Genomic DNA, 24,290 nt, shown 5'->3' on the forward strand with positions numbered 1-24,290 from the left:
CAAACCACTTCTGAAAAAATCTTGTCAAGAAAACCACAAGGACTTGTCCAAGCAGTCTCTAAGAATTACTTATGAAAGATCCTGAATATCATAGTCAATATTTTATTTGTTTTTTCTTTGTCCTTTCTTTCATCTAACACTGTTGGAATTAAATAGCATCAGAATAAAGAAATTCTTAGAAATAAGTCCTACGTTACTGTGTAAGATAAATAGTCTTATATTAAAATTTCTTATTTCAGAAAACAAATCAACAGGCACTGAAACCCACAGTAAGTATCTTTATTAGGCAGTGGATGGGAATGATTGTTCCATTAACTGATACACTAGATAAATCAGGAAATTTAGACACTTGATAAATCGGAGTTCCTTGGACAAGAAGTGTCTGGACTCATTTTATAATTTCCCATATCTTAAACCATGGGTAAAGCATCATTGACAAGCAAATATTTAGATCTCCTTTTTGAGGAACCTCTAAGATATTGATAGCCTGCCAAACATTAGAAGGAAACTGTAGCTATATTCACTGAATGCCACAAAATATTTTGTGAATGTGATGGAATTAGCAAGGCATACTAATAATGATTGGGTTTTTAAAAAAAAATCAAAAAAACAGGCATAATAAGAAAATTTATAAGAACATATACAACATTTATATTTATGTACATTTATATATATTATATATTGCATTTATATTTGCATGTATTACAGAGCTAAGCAAAGCTAACCAAAGCAATGCTTCATAACATACTGTATAGAAATGTATTTTCAATTCATTAGAGCAACCAGATTATTCATGGTTATTCATTATACTCTGGAAGATGTTTCTAGCTGAATGCATGTATATGTGCAGACAGCTAGGAACAGCTCACAAAGTAACCACGTGAGTCTTGCAAAGGATCCATCAGTTTTAACTGTTTGAAAATAGATGCTTTGTATATTTTCTCTTACATTGCAAAGTCCTTTTTCCCCTGGTTTATTCAGCCACAGTATGCCTCACCTTTTTTAATATATTGTATTACAGCTTTTATTTCTGCTTTCCTATAGTGCTTATTTGATAATGGCTGATGGAAAACAGTCTCTCATTTTAAGGTTGTGTCTCAATCCTTAAATGGAAGAGGAAGATTCCCTCCATTAAGTCTTCTACTGATAAGTGCCAGAGTTGTTGTACCAACAGAATTCCTCACCGTGATCCTACTTGCTTTTGGAGTACCAAGGAACTGCTCTCAAGGAATGCTGAATAACAGTGATCTGCTACAGATTTTAATTGCAATGTGAATAGAGAACAAATCCATTTATTAATTTACAATTGAAATACAAATATTTGGCATGAAATGGAGAATTATTACATCCCTACCTGCAATACCGAACAATCTAGATTGTCTTCAACTTCACATCATCCCAAGGATATAATAGCTTCATCATGTCAACTGATTTTTTTAAACCGGGGGGGGGGGGGGGGCAGCTAGAACAAAGGACTTTCCACCTTTTTTGTTCAAGAGCTATATAGCCCCTTCTCTTCAGCAAGATTATATCTCACTTTCATTTCCAGCTTCATAGGATTTAATTTCATTATATAAATTGAGTAAAAGTTCTTTTGCAAGCTACCTGCAGAACAGTACTCAAGCTTTAACAGCATTTGAGATTTGGATATACAATCTGATTTATGGACTGCCTTAAACCTGAGTCCTGTGTTCTCTTTATAACCTAAAACAAATCTTATTGCCTCAGAAATTGATCCTCAAACACTTAAAATCACATATACAAACCCTTGTCGTTTTTTTTTTTTGTTCCTTGACAAAATTAATGTAAATGAAAAATTATCCAATTTGTTTAGCCCTCAATTCCTTATTGCTAACAAATTATCAACACTTCAGAAGTTAGAATAAGAAAAAACCTGGTAGCAGCAGCAATAGAGGACTCTACCTGTCTTTTAGAAAAACCCAAGAGATTTTGTTCGGCCTTCAAATGCTGTTTATGAAGGTTTCTGTGCGTTCATAAAGAATTTTATTGAAAACCTTAATGTTTAATAGGTAAAGTATTTCCTTTGATATTCTTAAAAGACAAAATTGTGATGCCGATGGGAAAAAAAGGCTTCCATCCTTCTTCAGTGGTGTTTATTTTGCAAAACACGATGACTAGCCTTCAAAAAGTCTTACTATTACCTAGCCTTTGTGAACCATATGACTAGTTAAAACAATAAGATTGTGTTAATAGACATATATTGTATTTTATAAAGCAATACAACTAGAGAGTCAAAGTTTTAAATTACCATTCTGGCCGGTATTGGTTTATTGCAGAAGAGGCACACCCATTGCCTGCAACATAATTCATGGCAAACTTTAAGAGCTGTAAATATTGTTTATTTAGCATAGAGGAGCATATTGAAAAGGGGATATTTTTCTAATTGGAAAGACAATAATCCTTGCTATTGGCAGAAATAGCACAAAGTGGTTCCAAAGTTCCTTTATTCTTTTAATATTTTAACTAATTTTTACTTGTTTTATAACTTTTAAGCTGCCCAGAGTCATCTTGTAGGGGAGGTGGGTGGTATAAGAAATTAATAAATAAATAAAAAATTTAAAACCCTAGAAGTCAAGAGATGCTTAGTCGCATTCCTACATAAGTTATTTATGTGTGCTGTGAGTAATGGGTGATACTGTCCATTTGTGATTCTTTTCCCTGATGGGAGATGGCACAACACTAAAGGGCCACAGATTGCATTAAAAATGTATAAGTACAACTTTTAAAAACCCAGTAGTCTTCTGCTAAAGTCAGTGTAACCAGCAGAAATATTTGCACATTTGTTTACATTATCAGGTTGAATTGGTATATTGTTCCCTCTATTTCTGATGTGACAGAATCTGGGGAAAAAAATAACTAAATGAGAACTGAGCATGGTCAGCAGAAAATGTGTATTAGGAAGACTATATGAAAGGAAGAAGGAAGTGAAATCCTTGGAATTTTGAACCACCACATCAGCACTGCAATTACGCTACATATTTGGCTTATGAGAACCATCTCACCTTTTAACTAGAATATCAAAGATTCCAAGACTAAAGAGAACAAAGAAGGGGTAGCACCAAAATATTACATTTTTCAAAATCCAAAGTAAAGTTTTAAAATAGTATCTGCAGAAGACAAAGGGTATGACAGAACTTTATTGCTTGTTCCTTGTTTGTCACACAGTTTTCCCTAGAGACTGTCTTAAGGCAGAAGAGGACCATTATCAATCCAGTACTCTGTAGTCCGGTCAAGGCATATGTAATGCACCAATAAACTAAAAAGGTTTTATTTTATTAAAGTTACCTTGTGGTTTTTTTTTTCCGTTTTAGACCAAATATATAATTTATTTCAAAGTCATTCTGCTTTTTTTTTTAAGAATGAAAGGATTCCTGAAGATAGCTATAAAAATTGCATTTAAAAAAACCCATTTCTTTTCAAATAAGGCTACCATTTAGAAACTTGATTTAAAGCCATATTTATGAATTGATACTTTGAGTTTGATTTGCCAACCTGCCTTTCATTTTTTAATAACTCATTTAAAAATATTCACAAGTATTAATTTCTCTATTATCAGAAGTATCCATCAGCTCCTTCCTTCCCATCTTAAAAAGGCAAGAAATACTACTACTACTACCAGATAGCAAAACTTTTAATTGCAAAATTATTCGGAACCAGATCCATCATCATTCTCTGAATCTGAGAATTCTTCCATTGCTTCCTCCTGTTGCCTCCTCTGCTCTTCTTCATCGGCCAGCAACTTCTTAAAGACCTCATACTCTTCAATTGAGGAGCAGGCTATTTCAGTCACAAAATCCTGTTCAGAAGCTCTGATAATACTTTTCAGTTTGGGATTGATAATTTGGGTCTGTCCTTTCTTATCAGGAGTTTGATAGCGTCCCAAGCGCTCCAAAAAATTTATTCGCTTGTTTATTTCAGCCAGCGATGCTTGGAAGAAACCAGACTGCACTATCTCTCCATGTTTAATTCCCATCCTGAAATACGCAAACTAAAAAACAGAGATTATTAAGTGGAAGAATAAACACTAGCATTCTACTACAAAGAATGTAAGTCAAGGTCACAGTTCAACACAGAAATACACTAAATTGTGTCTTAGTTTCAAGAAGGTTGTGTTCTTAATATATATGGGCACAACTTGCAGCCTGCAAGAAATATCATTCTTTACTCAGGCGTGAAATGTGTACAAGAAAATTAGCTCTAAGGGGTATTGTCACATAAAATATACTTTTATTTTAAATCTGAGAATCAATTGGGATGTGAAGGAATTGAGACTGCTATAATTATAATTATTTATGATAGCTGGTGCTAATGGGGCTTGAATTCCAAGTAACCAATCCATATTGTGGTAGATTAGGGGTGAAAGATTAGGGGAGCGACTTTTTAAATTACTAAATTCCTTTTGCTGCATGTTTCTACTATTCCTTAGTATTATTCCTTAGTATTTCCTATATTTTGCCTCATATTTTACAGGAAAATCAAGCAGATAACTAGCTTACTAACACCCAGGGCATTTGAGTGTTTACGTTCTAAAGATGAAAAGGGATTTGGCCATTTTAATTTTAAAAATTGGCCGTGGAAATAAAAATGTAGACATAGTAAGCCATCCAGGAGAAATGAGGTTATTGTAAAACTTCACAGAATTAGCAAATCATAGACCTGGAACCAGCCTGAGAACTAACAGGTTACAAGCACTTTCTCAGTAGAGGATGTGGTAAAGCGTTTTAGGAAGAAGAATCAAGTCTCTATTTGAAGTTCTACAATTGGAAGAATTGTGCTGCTTCATGAACAACTGGTTTCACAAGTATAAAGTCTGACCAAGGAAGAGTAGAGTAGGACAATTACTTCCTGTGATCTGGACTTTATGACTCATATATCATTTTCAGCAATTGTTAAAACAAAAAAGGGATAACAATGGAAGGTTACATTTTTAAAAAACGACAGAAGGAAAATACAGTTAAAGATAAGTGAAATCAAAATATCAGAATGCAAGCTTTCCAGGGGTAAGAGATGAGGCCAAAGTCTTCATCATTATAACTCTAGAAGCAAAAAATATCATAAGGTAGATTCAATAGACATTTCTCAGGATCCATATAATAGATTTTAATAAGCAAAAAAAAGTGCATAGGAACAAAATTTTCTAAGATATTGTTACAGGCAATATTTGAAGAAATGATAAATGCAACTGTTAAAGTCACATTCTGAAACTAGGAGATATATGAAATCTCTTAAAGCATATTTTTATTTATTGAATTGCTCAAGTTCAGCAATGAAAAAGTATACCACTTCATGCAATCTGACATCAGCAAAGTTATTCTGAAAATACCTGGAATTTGTATTCTACATCATTTAACTCTTCTAAAAGGAGCTGTGGAGTTGTTCGTAGAATTTTTGACACTTGTGCCATTGTGAAGAGACATTTTTCTTTAAGGAGATTCTCTAAGGATTTGATTCTCTTGTGTGGCACTGTAAAGATACTTGGAAAATGTACTGCCACCTGGTTAACACTTCCTGTTAAAATAAGAGGAAAGCGATAAGATAGTGCTGACTAAAATCCTCTATTCTTTCCCTATAGACAGACCCATGTATCCGTAGCAATATTAAGAGCAAACTAGTATATTTTAAAGATACAATTTTTTCCTAAGTGTTTCACATAATGTCTAATCATTGTTCTCTCTAAAGAATGCATTTGGAGTACTTCTGAGTCTACATTACTACATTATCCCAGTTTTGTACTTAATTTTGCACTGCTCTTCAGTGCAAAAATAGCAACAGCAATAGCACTTAGACTTATATACCACTTTGTAGTGCTTTACAGCCCTCTCTAATAGTCTACAGAGTCAGCATATTGCCCCCAACAATCTGGGTGTCAGGTATGCTTCCTTCAGTATCCAGGAAAGAAAAACCCAAACTCAAGCATTTTGAGGAATTTAGTACTTTTACTGAATATGAAATGAATAGCAACCCAGGTAAAGCTGGAAGTGAGCAAAACGCGCGAAATGCATCTACTAAGCTTCTCCCCCCCCCCCGTGTTCATAAATCATCAGCCAATCCAAAGGTCTTCCAAAGGTCAGGTGGCAACACGTTTGGCAGCGTCATCCATCAGGAATGTAGGGCAGTTGGTCAGACGTCCCCTTTTGAAGATCCACTTTCGTTTCTCATGAAGACATATCCTACAAGGAAAAAAAAACACCTCCTGCTTCTTCCCACCCTTTGCTCCATAACTAATCCCTCCCCCCGATTTCTTATGGCAGCTGAAGCAGGCAAAACTGAGGCTGACATTGGGTCCTCATTTTACCAACCTCAGAAGGATGGAAAGCTGAGTCAACCTTTGGCAGGTCAGGATCGAACTGCTGACAGTTGGCAGAATTAGCCTGCAATACTGCATTCTAACCATTGTGTGCCACCACGGCTATTTCAACGTGAAATATTTCCATGTTGGCCATTGCTTGCAATTCCTTATTGATATACAGAGTATAAATGTTTTTTGTGTGTGTTTGTGCATGTATATGTGTGTGTATGTAAAAATAGCAAATCAGGTGTTTAATTATAACAGAAGCTTAAAGCACTTGTTCAGCCCAACTCTAGGATCTCCCCCAAGAAGTATGTATATGTGTATATATAACAAAATAATCCCATTTTGTTGAGTGACAGCACTACTCTAGACCCTTCAGTCCTTGAAGACGCCCACCAAACCCCCAAATATTTATTCTGGCAGGAAAAAAGGTTATTCTGAAATGAAAGATGGTGGGTAAAATATTCTAATATCTTTTGGCAAGCAACTGGCACCTATATGTAAGAAACTCAGTATAGATTAAGAAATTGATCCAGAAATTTATGTAGTAATTTGTAGCAATTTGAAGAATATCAATTGACTGTGTATATGATTAACTGAACATGAACACTTCCCTAAATATAAGGGACAGAAAACTAAATATATTGTGGACAGAATCTAAACAAATTAGAACTAAATAATCCACTAATTCAGTGTATAAATTCAGCAACTGCACAGATTAGGGAGAGGATTACCTGCATCTAAGTCAAGTCTCCTCAGAAGATTTGCACGTTCCTTCAAATGTTTTGGTGACATTCTCAGCAGTTCAGGCTTCTTTTCTAGGGTCTTCAGTATTGTGGTAATGCTTAAACCCAATAGGAGTAATTCTGAAATTGCAGTCAATTTTGACTGAAAAGGTACATCCAGCTGCAAGCTCAATAGCTGTGTTATCTGAGCAGGACTGAATCCCAGGTCAACATAAGCACTTGTGTCCTCTTCTATCTTCAAATGGTCCACATCTGTTGCTTTTACTTCTTCTACTGGTGCATTAATTAAAGTTTCTTGGGGCTTTAGAGTGCACTCATAGTTTGACCTATAAGGGGGAAAGCCTTTTTTGCTTTGTACAAAAGACCTGGTAGTAATCAATCTGCAATCTAGGTGTTGATGAGACCACCAAAAGGCAGCTGGTAATACACTGAGAGAAGGTAAATGGATACAGTCATAGGCAAGGGGGGGAAAGCTGCATTTCTGAAAAATCTGCAAAAATAGATTTTAAAAAGCAAACATAATTGTATTTTAAAGGAAAGAACAAGTATAGTTGCCAGCAGATCAAAGACGCCTGCCAAAACTAAACTAAAACCACTATCACACCATAATTTATAAAATATTAAAGCTATAACCTTATTTAAGTTATTTAATTACAGTATTTCACACAATTAAGATAAATTTGTCACTACTCTACAGAAACATTTAATTGTTCAAAAAGTGTTACAGCTTACACTGAATATAACCACTTTTATCACACAGGCCACATTAAATATTGTATTTTTAGAAAATAAGTAACAAGTATGTTCACAAATAATAGGTAGGAGATAAATCTCTTGGTTTTGGGCAACACCAAAACAAAAAGTAAACTGTTCTGCATAAACTATCAAACACTAGTACTCCATTTGGGAGGTATTTCAAAAGTGTGTTTAAAGAAAAATATTATTATGTAGAATAATATTGAGAAGCAATCTTTTCCAAATATTTCTCCAGTTTTTCAGAATATGTTGGTGCCCTAGTCTGCTTGAAAGATAAAATGTTCTATATTAATACTCATGAAACATTAACTTAAAAGCACATCAGACTGTTCTATATCATTGCACACTTTCAAAATTGAAATGTAAATTATTAGACTTTAAATTTGAACTATCTACAGTAAAATTAGTGATTGACACAAATGTGACCCCAAACTCAGGTTAAAAAATTAAGATTGCTATATTCAAATGACATATTGCATCCAAATAAATTAAGATTTGAGTGATAATCTGATCTACACATTAAAAAAACGTGGTTATTCTACAGCATACTAAAACACAGTGGCTCCATTTTAGCCAAGTCTACCATACTGTATACACACAACCTAACCATGGCCAAAGAACTTATATAAATATAAAAGCTCAACTCATCTGATACAGTATATGCTATCAAAAAAGGAAACTAATTTCAGATTAAATCTGCAATTCGGTGTACGTTTACATACGAAATAATTCCATTTTGCTTTTAACTTTGAAATACATTTATGTGTATGGATATGCAAGGTGTACCAAAAATTGATCTTCATAAACAATTATATAAATTACATTTGTCACTTTATTCTAAACACTATACACATACCCATACATGTAGTAATGTATGAATTACTACATTAAAACAAGGAATTTAATGTCCTTGAAATCGCCATGTACATTAAATGAATGAATGAATGAAAACCAGATTGTGATTTTAACAGAATCTGACACAAGGAATCCCTCTTCAACCTCGCCCCTTTACCACGATCGACCTTTCCGCTTTCCTCCTCTGGACACATGAGCATAGACCCGGTGGATGAAGTGGTAGCACCGCTGGAAAGCCATCGGTTGGAAATGATTAGATAAAACTTGAGCAATGCTTCCGTCTCAGCCGTCCGTAAAAGGGAAACGGCACTTATAACCCAAATAGTGTTAAAGTTAAAACGATTATTGCCTGATGGGCCGCAATTGGCTTGATTTATATTGTCACTCAATCATAAACCATGGTTACAAATTACACTTGCTGCGTCCATACAGGACGCGGAGAGGTATATGCGAACTCATCGGGGGAGTAGCTTTTCCCACGTCTGCTTATAACCCATGAAAGTGCAATAGTAAATCGCATTTCTGTTCACAGATTATTTTTCGGTGGACAAACTGATAGTGCGAAGCGTACTCACGCGCCAATAGCGGATTGCTAATTTCACATTCGGCATCTCTCAGAGCTTTCGCAGTTTGGCTAAGTAGCGAGAAAACGAAAGGGGAAGGTGTTCGTGTAAACGCTTTCCTTCCGAAACGGAAACTGGGGGAAAATCGTTCCGTGGGACAACCGAAGAGCGGATAAAAATACCTTAAAAGTAGTTGTAAAAGGTTGTGAATGAAGACCTGTCGGGGCCAAATCAGAAATGTGAACAGAGGGAGCGCGCGATTATCTTCCCCGAGAGTAGTTAAGGGCGTATCATACCTGACATTCGTAAAGAATCCCACCTGAATAAAAGTCCGATTCTTATGAATATTCATATTACTTATACTGAATAGCAGCGTTTCTCAACCTTGGTAACTTAAAGATGGGTGGACTTCAACTCCCAGAATCCCGCAGTCAGCACTGCTGGCTGGGGGATTCTGGGAGTTGAAGTCCACCCATCTTCAAGCTACCAAGGTTGAGAAACCCTGCTGTATAGGGTCTACCCGAATGAATCCAATTACATCTCCACAAACCAAGTTGTTTCAGTCACTCTACTGCAGAAAAATGACAGAAATGAACATTTGTGTTACACTTCCTTATAGGTACCGTATTTCAATTTTACTTGGAAGCAACAGTTGTAAATTACATCAGTTTACTTATGTAAATTAGTATTATAGAATTGTTTCTGATATTGACACAACACAAAAACGCACAAAGTGATGATGCCTCAGATTCACAATTTTACATGACATAGGATTTTTTTAAAAAATGGGAGACAAATGTGACCTATAAATTTCTGAATATCCATAGCTGGGATCCAGTTTTTTGCATTATGGCAATGCCAAAAAGCATCAGCTTTCTCTTAAGCAAATTCAGTGTGAAGGGAAAACATTAAAGATGGACTAGAATCAGGGAAACCTAGCTTCAAATGTCCATTCAATCATTGGAATGGTTCATAATTTTTTAAAAAATGAGGTGAAGAGGAATTAAATTGGGTTTTCAGTTATCCCTACTGTTTACTCATGTCAGAACCATCACAATTAAAATAAGGCATAATATATGACATAACATTTAAAAGATAAAATACAAGATTAAAATAAGTACAAGTTAAACAGATCTTGCCCCCAAACTAGCAATATTAATTGCATTGTCACGCTGTTACAAGGCCAAGCTTGTATTGATCAGGACTCAAAGTACGAGTGTGCATATGTTGTCTGCATGTCATCACAATCACAAAGGGCATAGGCCACCGGATAGCCCTATTTGTTCAGAATATCTCATGCGGTCTATTTAATTAGCTTTTCCCAGCTTTGCCACACTCTGGTGCCAGCTCCTCTATTGGTTCCATCCAATGTTGGTTCTTTGTAGCTTTCCACAGGTCCTCTCTGCTTTTAAATTCTTTTATATAAGTTGTAAAACCTGTGATATAATTTATTCTGCTTTTGATTACCTGATTTTCTTACTGGGGCAATATATTTCTGATTTAACATGTTTGATTCTGATTGTTTAACATCCTAAATTCTGTATTAAGATTTGTGGATCTTATGTACCATGTACCTAATCAACTGAAAGCAATATAAAAGTGGTACTAAGTTAGCACATACTAACTATGTGACATTGGAAATGAGTTTGAATATCTTATTCTAAAGTTCAAAATGTGGTTATTAATAGATTTTTTTCCCACAAATATTGTACATTTTAAATAATGCTCTAGTCTAGGGATTCATTTGGAAGAATGAAACAATAAAATACGATTAGGACTTGTCCTTCCATTGACTTTTATCTATTAAGAATGCATACGTTTTAGTTGTAGAACATATCAACTTATTACATTTTATACTCTTTTAATGGATGCTGCAAAGAGAATTACTATACAGGAATATTTTTTTTGTATCCAGTTGATTGTAAAAATATTCATTCTAAACATTTGAATTTTTCAGCCAATTTATTCTTGAGTTTGTAAAAAAGTAGTGTTCCCATTTTATTTTTAAAATGTATATTTATAATTTTTATTCCAATAAACTGTGTTTTGTAATTTCATTATGCTTACTCAAAAACATAATTTAAAAATGAAGTTTATTAGATTACTTGGAATGCTTTTTGTCCAGTAGTCTCTCTGTCTAGCCTTCCTCATAGGGTTGTTGTGAAGATAAGATGTTTGTTGTGGGAAGCCCTAGATTCCTTGAAAGGAAATACAGAATAAAATCCTGTACACTAAACAGGAGAAAAATAACCTGGGTGAAGAAATGTTACCCTATATTCTTCAAGTATGTAGAAATGGAGAATTAGTTTTCAACGATTCTTTCCTTTCTAAGAAAAAGACAGTTAATGCAGAGTCCCTGAGCTTTAGGACTAGTGAGATCTGTTGTGACTTTTTTGTTTTTAGTTTGTTCCAGCAGATTCTGCTAGTCCAGTATTTTCCCAAACCGACAAATAAAAACATCTGCGTTCTGAACGAAGAGTTATTTCCCCTACAATTATTTCTCCATGAGGCATGGTACCATGTAGAACGGGAGAGGATAACTCTCTCCTTCTGGGCTGTTTAACTCCTCCTTTTGAAGGAAAACAGACAAACAGCAATACTGATTAACAAAGAAAAATGAAGAAACATCTTAAAAACTGTAGCAGGCAGTCTGTCAAATTATGTCAATGAAAATATCTACACATTACATTCTAATCAAAGCGTTTTCATGTCTTCAAGGAATGTCCTGATACCAGCTTTGTTTTAGTCAAACGATGCTAATTGACATCCCTAAAAAATCTAGTTATGATATTCCCGACTCTTTTAGTTTACAGACTCACAAATTAACTTTTTTAAATATAAGTTTTAGTTTGTTGATTTCACTGAGTTGTTTTGGATAATTCATTCTCAACTGAATCTATTTTAGAAAAAGGAGATTGGAAAGGAGTCAGATATATCAATTATGAGTTCCCTAAAAATAGCAGGATAAAAATAATTTATATTCTTTTTCTGTAAATAATGTAAAATGTGCAGAACAAAAAAGTGCTGCAAAAAAAAAAAAAGACTGGACTTCAGGTGTTCATGAAAAGAAAGTAATATAAGACATACATTAAAATACTGTGTATTTCATTCATTTCAGCAAATGATTTAACACAATTACAGCAAATATAATTCAAAAGTTCTCATAGTCTAAAACAGAGTTTATGGCAAAAATTCAAGACACAAGATTTATCCGATTATTATGGTTGTGCAAAACAAGTGAATGAGGTGCTTCACAAAGTACATTAGCTAAACAAAGCACTGTTTTTCTTGAAGCATTAAAGCATCCAGCTCGTCTGGAATGTTCATAAGATTTTAAAGGTTATCTTAGATTTTCTGTGCATGCGTGCATTCTAATGTTTCCATTAGAATTGTCAACCAAGCAACTATCCATGAAAATACATGTGCACGTAGCCAGGAACAGTTTTTGAAAGGAAACAGGTATCGGTTTCAAAACACCTTTATACAAGTTTCTAGTCTTACTTGTGATTTAGTCTAATTTTATCTGACAAATCTAGGTATTATGCCCAAGTGGGACATTATCTAGTGAGGCCTTCCCTTGGATTAATTTTCAATTGCACCCTTTTGTAATAATGTTAGTATATACATCTCTTTAACAAACTGGATAATATGGAATCGTGTCAATCTAAAATTCTGCATTTTCCCCACACTACTGTGAAATACACACCAAAATAGAGAAACAGTAGACCTCAAGGGACATAATATATTAAATAGATTGATTTGACAGTAGTTGTTGCTAGATATTGATGTCTTTTTCTATACTACGCACATACATAAAAAAACATTTTTAATAGAATTCTTCCAAATATTTTCTTTTCTGTATAGATTAATAGCTTCTTCTTTTTCTCTGTATAGATTGGGTAATAGCTTTCTTTACTATGAAAGAAAGGAAGGCATAACCTAATAATATAACCAAAATAGAACTGAAAATGTATTCCACTGAAACAACCTCTAAAGTGAACCCTAGTAAATAACATTCAAATTGGCATTAATATTAAGGATAGCTGCATTGTTGAAGAATTAGTCAAATACAAATGTTCACCTATCAAGCCATCAAGCAACACAATCAATAAAGAGAAACAATTATCTTCTGTGCTAAAATAATCTGAAAAAAAGATATTGATCCTAAACAGTTAAAAAAATTATAAAAAATTAAATTGCCAATTTATAATCTACAGCAACTATATACATAAAAAATTTTTAAAAGATGAATTGGTCAAATCAATTGAACTTTCTAGAGACTATTTCTTTCAGCATAATAAAGGTTTTTAAGTGAAACTCACCTGTCAGAAATTTCTGGCTAATGTTGTTTGTCGGAAAATAAATGCCCACTTTAGTGTAGATGTTGATTAACATACTAAAAAGTTTTGTCTTGATATTTATAAGAAAATATTGATCTTGCATTTAAACTTAACATGTGCAATGTTTACTCTATTGTGAAGATTTCTCTGAAGACCACCCACAAAGCCAAAATAGAGTGTTATAAATTAATACTGCTAATCCTTTAGTTATGTATCACCTAAATTTTGAAAGATGAGGTAAAATATATGGCCATCCTTAACTTTTATTTTTATCAGGACAGCTGTCAGTAATTTACTTAAACAAAATCTCAAATTATGTCCTAATATTCCAATAAGAAAAATGTTAAATATACTTTCTTTCAAAAAAGCCTGATGTATGAGGAAACTTTAAAATATAAAAGAATCTAAGATGAATGCTACCTCTACTGCAGTCTAAGCAAAGTTTGTTATGATTAACAATCATAAATAAATTAATTCTATTACTTACCAATAGAAAATAGACTAACCAAAATGAAATACAGAATGTGGTTGCCTGTTCTATTCACTGTGGTAATTTACTGTTTAGTCTCGTTCCCAAAATATTGAAGATCTATTTGTTGATATTTTTTTATAAAGTTTTATAATGTCAGTGGTGAAAAATCAAATACACAGATTTAAATTATGTAGTTGAGAGCTCGATTTTGTGCTATCTAATGACTAAAATTACACTAGTTATGTAGACAGGCACCATGAAGACTAAACCATATGTCGGAATTAAAGAATCATATCAGACGCGCTCACAGGAGGCAGAGTGAATTTGTAATTTTGCTGCTTCATTATGTTCATCACATTGATATCCTTGTGGTATTTTTTTTTTAGTTCTCAAGACGAGTAAGATTGTGTCCAAAGTTAAGATTTCAGTGATTCTGGCATTGGGAAGAGGTTGATGGCTCTCGTTCTGCAGAAGAGATCATTCCAAGTAGCTGGGAATTTGCTGGCTCATGATTATTGACCTCATCATTAAAACTCTGCTCACTGTTCAGGCTTGGGATTGCCCAGATACCACCATGACTGCAGCCAATGGGAGAAATTTTAAAACTGTTGTTTTCTAAAAATAAAATATTTTTATTAATATTAATAAACATTGAATAGCAAATACTAGTTAACCAGCCACTGCATACTTTAGTGTGATTCTGTATATGTAACAGAAGTGTTACTGAACAGAACAAGATTTACTGATGTGCAAAACACACATAAATCTGCACTGCACAGAAATTTATTTCAAACACATCCCTTGTGTGCTAAAACCTTGAAACAACTATGTCAAATGCAAAATATCCCCTGTATAAAACACTTTGTAAATCTTATTCATCTGAGAATTCATGGTAAATTAGGAATGCTGCTTTCAGAATCCTTTCACATACCTGTTTTGCCACAAGCAAATACTTTCTCCCATGCATAGTTTATCACGTTTACAGGTTGGAACACCCAAGGATCCCGTATGACCATTTCTAGAGTGATTCGTTCCTGTGGCAAAGGCTTCAAGAGCCCAGACAGGAGATTCATCAGATCTAAAGAAAGAAAAGAGTAACAACACCATATTAGCCTTCAGCTTGCCTTTCACATATTCTACTTTCATTGAATGTAATTGTAAGATGAACAATTTTTACAAATTGAAATCTAGCATACTTCAAAGGTTTTTTACTCCTTATTACCTTTCTTGGCTTCATTTGTAATTACTTTCTTTTCTCAAGATGGCTTCTATTCAGTAGTGAAAATTACTGCAATAGAATCAAGGTTTCAGGATCATCTACTTTGAATAAGACACTGCACCTATAATTTCTGAAGAATTATCATTCCAAATTATAATCCTTTATGACTATCTGAAATGGATTTCTTTTTTGTTTTAAGATATTGCAATTCATTATTTGATCCAAAGGCCATATGAGAATAAAACAATGCAGTCTAAAAGCTCTGCAAATGAGTACCACTGAAATGGCATGTATTCTTAACAAAAATCATGATGTATCTTTTTTTTTCCACAGGAAAGTCAACATGGAATGGAAATTCAGAACAAAGAATTAGCAGGGAAATAAGAGTTAAATGTTCCTTATCTTATACTTTTTATATACTTCAGATTCTCCTCCTGAAACTATCTATAGGAAGAGGTCAGCAAGCCTTTGACACATGACAGTTTGAAAAGTGTAATTAAAACCTGAAAGTCTGAAGTACAGTAATTACATTTATTTACTTATAACACATATGCTCAGTCACTTTATGCCACTCCTCCTGAGTTTCTATGCATCTCACATGTCAGATAAATCATAAATGTGTTTTGAAATACAGAATGTGAAGTATATCATGCAGTCACCTAATTCTGAACAGTTAGCCCTCTATTAAATAACATGAGCCAAAGGATTATTGAAAGAAAATAGTCTTTGCTTCTTTTCAAAATGTTAGTAAGAAAGCAGCCATCCTAATCTTGGCAATATATTCCAGAGCAAAAGGGCTGCTACCAGGAGGGTTATTTCTAAGCACGCACACTCTTAACATCTCAGACAACAGGATTCCTATTCTATCATTTTAGGCAAGTCAAAATGGTCAGGCCAATTCTATTTAGATCACCTAGTTGCAAGGAACCTAACAAAAATCTAAACCAGCCCATTGAATTGGATTTAGAGGCCAAATGACAAAAGTGCATATCCTGCAATATTGGAGTTACTCTGCTATACCAGACCTGACCAATCAGGAAGTGACAGCTGATTTTTTAAAAAATTAGCAACTACTTCCAAATTTTCATTCATTTCATTTCATTTCATTTTATTAAATTTGTATACCGCCCTACTCCCGAAGGACTCAGGGCGGTGAACAGGCACAAAATAAAACACATAAATACAAAAGTTTAAAAACATAATTAAAACCAAATTAAATAATTTTGCCTGAGACAATTAAAATTCCCAATAATTTAAAACAAATTAAAATTTCAATTTAAAAATTTAAAAGAAGGGGAGAAAATTAGGCCAGGCCGGCTGCTGGAATAGGAGTGTCTTCAAAGCATGGCGGAAGGTGCGCAGATCCGGGATCCTCCGTATCTCCGGGGGGAGTTCTTTCCAGATAGTAGGTGCCCCCACAGAGAAGGCCCTCCCCCTAGGGGCCGCCAGTCGATATTGTTTGGCTGACGGCACCTGGAGGAGCCACTCTCTATGAGAGCGTACCGGCCGGTGGGAGGCTGTTTGTGGTAGTAGGCGGTTCCGTAAGTAGCCAGGTCCTAAGCCATGGAGTGCTCTAAAGGTGGTAACCAAAACCTTGAAGCGCACCCGGAAGACCACCGGGAGTCAGTGCAGCTCGCGCAGGAGAGGTGTCACACGGGAGCGCCATGTTGCTCCCATAACCACCCGTGCGGCCACACTCTGCGCCAGTTGGAGCCTCCTCAAGGGGAGCCTCATGTAGAGAGCGTTACAATAGTCCAGGCGGGAGGTGACGAGGGCATGAGTGACTGTGTGTAGGGAGTCCCGATCCAGAAAGGGATGCAACTGGCGAATCAGGCGAACCTGATGAAAGATCCTCCTGGTCACGGCCGTCAAGTGCTCTTCTAAAGACAGCCGTGAATCCAGGAGGACGCCCTCTCCGTGGGGGCCAGCGATTCGCCCCCAATAGTCAGCGATGGTGTCAACTGACTATATTGGGACGTTGGAAACCACAGCCACTCGGTCTTGGATGGGTTGAGCCTGAGCCTGTTCCTCCCCATCCAGATCCGCACGGCCTCCAGACACCGAGACATCACTTCAAGGGCATTGTTGGGGTGGTCCGGGGTGGAGATATACAGCTGGGTGCCATCAGCGTACTGGTGGTACTTCACCCCGAAACCACGGATGATCTCGCCCAGCGGCTTTACATAAATGTTGAACAAATGGGGCGAGAGGACCGACCCTTGTGGCACCCCACATATGAGGGGCCTCGGGGTCGACCTCTGCCCCCCTGCCAACACAAACTGCATCCGGCCGGAGAGAAAGGAGGAGAACCACTGTAGTACAGTGCCTCCCACCCCTAACTCTTCCAACCGGTGCAGCATGATACCATGGTCGATGCCAAAGCCAAGCCAACACAGATATAGAAATTTCAAACATGTGTTGGAAGGTATCCAATCTGACTGGGTATGAGATCAGCTCAAATTGCTAAATATAAGATGAGCTACGATGCCAACAAAATTTAATGTTTTACCTTCTGGTATCTTGGAAAGGAAGTGTAAGAATATTCCTTATAATGAACAACTTGGCCCATGCAGTATGGGTAATATTGACGCCCATATTACATCAACCTCAATATTCATTTTTTTCTGAACTGACCCTCCTTCAGGGATATTTATGCATGGTATTTTACTATTGTACTGCTATTAACAAACTGTTCAGGGTAGCCAGACTCCTTCTAGCTTTGGTATTTACCATCTGATATAAGTAACAGATCTCCTTCAATGTCTCTAAATACTGCTAAATATTTGTAACGTAAGTATAAATAAATTTAAATAAAAGGGGATAGCTGCTTAATTGTCTGCAAAGATACAGAAAAGGCCTGGTATTTTATACTTATTAGATGTTCTGTTATTAGATATTATAGTTTATGTTTTGTATCTTATTGCTATAAATGTTTGTGGAGCTAGCATTGGTCCTCTGCTCCTTAATGAAGTGCCTAAGGACGCAAACCTTTCCTCCTTCACTAACAGCAACTGCAACTGCCCACTCAAGGAGTATCAGAACCATTGAAGCTTCAATCCAGTTTTCATAGGCAATCTAGAAACATAACTGATGGCACTGAACACTATTTAGAGATTAAGCAGAACAAAGAGAATGCATTCCCTCCATCTAAATCCGGATAAGTCACCCCAAAGGGTGACCAATACTATTTTCATCTTAACCCTCTGTAATACTATCCTGATGTCCCCAATGAAACTTGTAGAAACTTCTGGGAACGCTACTTCTTGAAATGTATGACAGGTATTAAGTAACAAGGATTCCTTTCTCTTACCAATAATAATAAAGACCCAATGAACTGAAAAGTCCATTTTTTAAACAATTAACAACTCAGAGAAATAGACATGGAAAGAGGAAGTCTTTCTTAACAAAAGCAACAAATTATCAATTCAATTTGCAAAGTTCAGGGCTCTAGTAATAGAGAAATTCTGATTAAAAATTTCATTTATCATTTCAGCTTCAAAAAAAATTATGTTTCTTTGGGCGATGCCAAGTGAAAGGCCAGTCATTCTATCAATTGTATTAAACAGAAAACCTAGCTGAAAAAGTATTTCCTTTTCCCTTGATTTATAATTTGTAAATACATTAGTGAATTACTTACCAACTGACACATTGTAAGGAGGTCGCAATACAGCATCAATTGTTTCTTCAAGCTCACAAAAAGGATTTTCTCCAAAGACTATGGTATAAAGGGTGATACCTAGTGACCACATTTCCAGTTCTGGTCCTGAGTATCTGTAGAGAATTAAATAGTTAAACTCATTCAGTTTAACAGACAAAATAATCCAATATAGAAATACAAACAAAAGAAATTATTTAGAAAAATAGTACCCAGGAACAAAATGTATCCAAATATAATTCCTTCTTCCCACCAAACGACATGTTGTTCTGTCCTTTCTCACATTTTCCCCTAAAGCTTTCTGTATTATTGACGAGATCTGATTAGGGGTTACGTTTCCCAAAAGTGAGGGAGATTCAAAATTAAACAGAAATGTTATAGTTCAATAATATTTTAATTTAATAAGCATGCTGGGTATAATCAAGAAATCTGCCACAAATCACAAATTCTCATATTTTTCAGAGTAGGAAATTATAATTAACAGTTTTAAAAAAACGTGTTAAACATATTTAAAATTGTGGATTAATATTCGCTATGATTTCCCAGTTTGACTGAACCTGGACATCATAAAATTCCCTAGATTTTTACTCAGCTTACTAAATAGCCTGGCAGTATATTCATAACTCATTTTATTAATTCTAAATATGATAAAATTTCCATGGTCTTTCCCTATGTGAGTTTGGAGTTAATGTACAGCGTCTCCCCTCAATCAGACTAATTTACTCTGTTGAAACATAAATGTTATTTCGAAATCATACATACGGACTGCCTGATAGCACTTCTGGAGAGCAATACTCAATTGTCCCACAAAAAGTATAGAACATTTTTCCAGGTTCCAAATAAGCAGCTGAGCCAAAGTCTATTAGCTTGATTGTGAAATCTTCAGCAATTATGATGTTCTCATCTTTTATGTCTCTGTGAAGAATATTCCTAGAGCGAAGATAGTTCACTGCAGATACGAGCTGATGCACAAATAAGATGAGATCAGAATATCACCCATTCCAGATAATAAAGTAACTGTAACCAAAGAAATCATTATATGTTCTGCTTAAAATCTTATTAGCTTTTTGCTTTTTTGCCTTGAAAAAGACATGTAATTAAGAGAATATGAAATTCACATTTCATTCTAATCCTACTTCTGTAGTGATTAAAACTTAAAATATCACTACTGTTTTATGTATTACTAGAAGCAATATTTTATACACCTTATTTGATTAACTAACATTTTCATTAGAACAATTCCGTTAGGAAGATGAGCGGGGTAATGCCTCTTCTGATTATATGAGACCAATAGAACTTATAATAATCAAAGTTTTCTAATTCTGGGTAAACAGTTTTCTAATTCTGGGTAAACACTCACTCATTTATTATTAGTTTTATTTCATCTTTCTGATCAAATCAAGCTAGTGAACATGCTTAATATTACTGCCTCCTATCTTCCTTACAACAACATTGTGACGTAGATTGGGTTGAGAGAGAGTGACTGGCCTGAAGTCACCCAGCCAGCTTTCATCCTAAGGGAGGCCTTTAGCTCCTGGTTTCTAGGCCAGCACCTTAACTACGGCATAGACAGGTTCCCTCTTCTCCAGTATTTAATATTTACTGTAGTCCATAAATGCAGATCTCATCATATTTCTTCTGCCTATAGGCAGAAAAACATTTACGCAAGACCAATTATTGCCTCTAGTTTTGACCTAGAATAAGAAATAGCAGAAATTTTAATGTGGAGAAAAGTACACCACAGAAATCAATTCTTTACCAAAGGGAGAGACTACTGCGATGTATATAAAGAAGTGGTAGCAAATAGATAACAAGGAAAGCAGTAATCAATATCTTCTCATGCTCTATTTGCAACAACAATAAAATAGCTTCCAACCCTCCCCCAATTATACATAAGGCTCTTCCATCTTTTTTCTTGTTGGTCAATATGACACCTAGATCATAATCAGTCTGTCAGAAGCATTAGTGGTTCTAAGGAACAAAATTACAGATTTCCTAGGTACGATTTTTATTTTAATAGTAAAAAGAGGTTTTGGTAAAATTTGATGTGCAAATATATATAGTATTCACCTTAAGCATTCATCCCTTTTAGTTTTCCATGAATAAAGTTACACGTCAGACCAAATATAGAATGCCCTTTGGAATACAGATCAAAAGATACATATGCAAAACAACATCACAGCACTATTATAAACTTTGTGATGTTCCTTTATAGAATAAAATATCACAGATACCCCAGATCAAGACTAGGTATGTAAGAAAAGGAAGCTAGTTCCTTTGCCTCTGCTTCAATTTAGATTCAAACCTGAAATCTATATCTGGCTAACAGTTTTTTTACCATTTTATTAGCTCTTTACTGCAGATTGCAGATTGCAAAATCTCACCTGCCGGAATATGTAACTTGCCAAAGGCTCATCCAAATTAGGTTGATTATCGATGAATGTGAAGAGATCTAGACCGGTTCCATGCTTCTCCATCACTAGTTGAAAGAACTGTTGGTTCTCAAATATATCTAGCACCTAGTGTCAAAGAATGTAGTGTGAACAACTTTCCAAAAAAACCACAAATTTCGTAACCCACTGGACCCTTCTCATTTCAAAAGTATTAAATTTTTATTTATTTACTGGATTTATTTATTATATTAATTTATTTTGGGGACTGATATCCTACTGCCTTCAATAAACTCTCAGCAGTTTACAATAAATACAGTGAAATGACAATTTAAGTAATTACACAGAATGCCAACATAAGTCGTAATAAACAAGAGCGAAATAATAAAAGTGATCAAAAAATGCTGTCTAAAATAATTCAGTTTTTAATAGCTTCCTAAAGGGCAATAATACAGGTAGTCCTCAACTTACAACAGTTCATTTAGAGACCATTTCAAGTTACAATGGCACTGAAAAAAAATGACTTATGTCAGTTGCAACATCCCCATGGTCATGTGATCAAAATTCAGACGCTTGGCAGGGAACTCATATTTATGACAGAAGCAATCTCCCAAGGTCATGTGATCATCTTTTGCATCCTGACAAGCCAATGGGGAAGCCAGATTCACTTAACAACCTTGTTACTAACTTAACCACTGCAGTGATTCATTTAACAACTGTGACAAGAAAGGTCTTAAAATGGGGCAAAATTCACTTAAATGTTCTGCTTAGACATGAATTTTGAGTTCAATTGTGGTCATAAATCGAGGATTAGGTGTAGTTTTATTTCCAATGGGAGGCTGATAGAGAGAAGTATGTCATGTCTTAGTTCTTCTAACCTCAGGAGTATGGAATCACTAGCAGCTACAAGATCTGATAGGTCAAGCCAATCTTGTTGGAAGTAGTCAGTCCTGTAGAGTGAAGCCATGAAGGGCTTTACAAGCCAATACCACCAACTTGTGGGGGTACTTATAAGCTTGCTGAGAACCAGTGCAAGGCCCTCATAATTGGTGTTATATGTACCCAATGTCAGGAATGGATAAACACATGGGTCACTGCCTTGTGGACTAGCTTTAACTTTCCAAATATTTTAAGGCCACGTGAAGTATTTTGCAATATATTCCAATTGAGTGATAATCAAAATATGAATCATTATAGCTAGATTGCCTTGCACCTATTGTCTCCAGGAAGAACACTACATGAAGAACCCGCAAAATACTAATATCAACAGGGAAGCCTTGTGTAAAAACAGTAATTTCATCTTATTAGGCTTCAGCTATAGTCTGTTGTTTCCCATTCAGACCCTTATAGGATTCAAGCACTAGAGCAGGACCAACAGGATCACCTCTATAACCCGAGGTGGTAAAAGTTGGATATCATCAGCATATTGATGATACCACATCCTGAACCATCAAATAACTTCATCTAGTAGTTCCACGTAGATCACGGGTATAGATCAACTGGCAGCCGGATGTGTCACATGCAGGCCACACCCACTCCAGCTCCATGAATGGGAAAAATGTCATGAAACATCACGTGACGGCAACGTGACGCAGTGAGTTTGACGCCCATGATGTAGATATTTAAAAGTATGGGACAGGGGTAGGCCTTTCAGTACTACATATCAGAGGCTGTTAGGCCAATTCCTCCTTCCCCGTCACCACTGATTGAAACGATAGACTAATGAAAGAGCAGAACCACTGCAGAATTATGCCACCAATCCAAACCCCCAAAGGTGGTCCAGTAAGGTACAATCTTACAATTACAGCACAAAGGAGAATAATATTTTGATGGTTAATAATAAAACCTTCTCATTTTGGCTGAGGACAGATGTTAGGGACAAAGAACTGAGTGGGGCTGTGTGTATTGAGGTTAGGGTATATCAGGCATTTGGATAAGTTTTTCTCATTGATCTGGAGAAGAACATTATGAGCTTATTTTAGGCTAACATAATTTTCAAATGTTTCCATCTCAAAATTATGGAAAAGTGCAAGTCTATGCCTTATGCTGCCTACTTCTTAAATACAGTAAATAGGTTCAGACATTTTCATCTTACATTTCAGGAGAACTAGTAAAATATGAGCACTTAGTAGTCACAGATCAAATCTTAGCAAGAAGATAAGTCAAATCAAGAACAATACAGAAATGATGAATGATTCAATACTTGAATTTCCATGTTTGGAAATTTGCTATATTCTAATATATCATCCGTTAGGACCAAATAAAATGGTTTCACATACATTAATACAAGGGACTTAATTCCTGAAGTTATAGTTTATATATCTGCTTAACCGGTCTACTATACCTTGATAATATTGGGATGTTCAAGTTTCCTCAGAATAGAAATCTCCTGAGTAATTGTCCCTAGCTCAGGATCTTCTACCCAGCAATAGTCTAATACCCTTCCTTTCCAAATGAATTTCACTACAACCTATGAATGATAAGATGCAAAGGAATAATTAGACCAAATTTGGATGGGACAGGATAGGAAGAAACTTAATTTACTTTTTATCTATGTTACAGATTTTAAAAAACAATTTATACTTAAACTGTACAATGGCAGTTCAAATAGGTATGCATTTTATATTTATTGTTTTGCTTAAAGAACTATAGACTGAATCACATATCATGATGGCACGGGAAGGGCATTTGTACATGCATTACTTTTTCCTTCCAATAATTCAGTGATTTAACAGAAATTGGTCAACTGAATTTGATTTGCTTTCTTAAAAAGTTAAGCAATTCAATCTGAGTAGGCATTTACTAGTTCATTCAGTACTGAATGAATATTTAGTTTTAAATCAGTGTTTTCTAATTTTGGCAGCTTCTTGAGGTGTAGCCTTCAACATGCAGAATCCCCTAGTCAACATGGCTGTTGCTCAGAATTCTAGGAGTTGAAGTCCATATATTGCCGAAGTTGGGAAACAGTGGTTTAAAACAAT

The 24,290-nt window shown here is 35.3% G+C and overlaps 3 protein-coding genes across 17 annotated transcripts in view; 1 reads left to right on the plus strand and 2 right to left on the minus strand.

The window, feature by feature from the left end:
* Nucleotides 1-3,301, plus strand: part of SNED1 (sushi, nidogen and EGF like domains 1) — a 79,139-nt gene extending 75,838 nt beyond the window's left edge. The window contains exons 32-33 of one of the 3 annotated variants that reach the window (XM_034439509.3): nt 240-269; nt 1,045-3,301. In XM_034439509.3, the coding sequence (XP_034295400.1) occupies nt 240-261 (22 nt within the window). In that variant the 3' untranslated portion in view covers nt 262-269; nt 1,045-3,301. The remainder of the gene's footprint in view (nt 1-239; nt 270-1,044) is intronic. The other 2 variants (XM_034439511.3, XM_087872110.1) reach the window with 2 other exon arrangements.
* A 333-nt stretch (nt 3,302-3,634) lies between these two features.
* Nucleotides 3,635-9,356, minus strand: MTERF4 (mitochondrial transcription termination factor 4). 2 transcript variants are annotated; one of them, XM_034439514.3, is made up of 4 exons: nt 9,246-9,356; nt 7,048-7,549; nt 5,345-5,529; nt 3,635-4,009 (listed from the first exon to the last, which is right to left on the minus strand). In XM_034439514.3, the coding sequence occupies exons 1-4, from the start codon at nt 9,279-9,281 to the stop codon at nt 3,665-3,667; spliced, it is 1,068 nt and encodes a 355-aa protein (XP_034295405.1). In that variant the 5' UTR covers nt 9,282-9,356; the 3' UTR covers nt 3,635-3,664. The 2 variants fall into 2 exon arrangements, with proteins under 2 accessions (XP_034295405.1, XP_034295406.1); XM_034439515.3 differs by lacking the exon at nt 9,246-9,356 and adding an exon at nt 8,838-9,046.
* Nucleotides 9,357-14,352: 4,996 nt separating this feature from the next.
* The window catches only part of PASK (PAS domain containing serine/threonine kinase), a 28,727-nt gene continuing 18,789 nt past the window's right edge, over nt 14,353-24,290 (minus strand). For 6 of the 12 annotated variants that reach the window (XM_087872116.1, XM_087872113.1, XM_034439517.3 and 3 more), the window contains 6 exons: nt 23,654-23,779; nt 21,304-21,438; nt 19,682-19,881; nt 18,902-19,035; nt 14,977-15,123; nt 14,353-14,660 (listed from right to left, as the gene is read on the minus strand). In XM_087872116.1, the coding sequence (XP_087728242.1) occupies nt 14,470-14,660; nt 14,977-15,123; nt 18,902-19,035; nt 19,682-19,881; nt 21,304-21,438; nt 23,654-23,779 (933 nt within the window). In that variant the 3' untranslated portion in view covers nt 14,353-14,469. Of the gene's footprint in view, nt 14,661-14,976; nt 15,124-15,267; nt 15,334-18,901; nt 19,036-19,681; nt 19,937-21,303; nt 21,439-23,653; nt 23,780-24,290 lie in introns of all 12 variants that reach the window. The other 6 variants (XR_015728453.1, XR_015728451.1, XR_015728452.1 and 3 more) reach the window with 3 other exon arrangements.

The sequence above is a fragment of the Pantherophis guttatus genome, chromosome 6, assembly GCF_059756535.1.
Source record: "Pantherophis guttatus breed Tessera chromosome 6, ASM5975653v1, whole genome shotgun sequence".
Classification (NCBI taxonomy): domain Eukaryota; kingdom Metazoa; phylum Chordata; class Lepidosauria; order Squamata; family Colubridae; genus Pantherophis; species Pantherophis guttatus.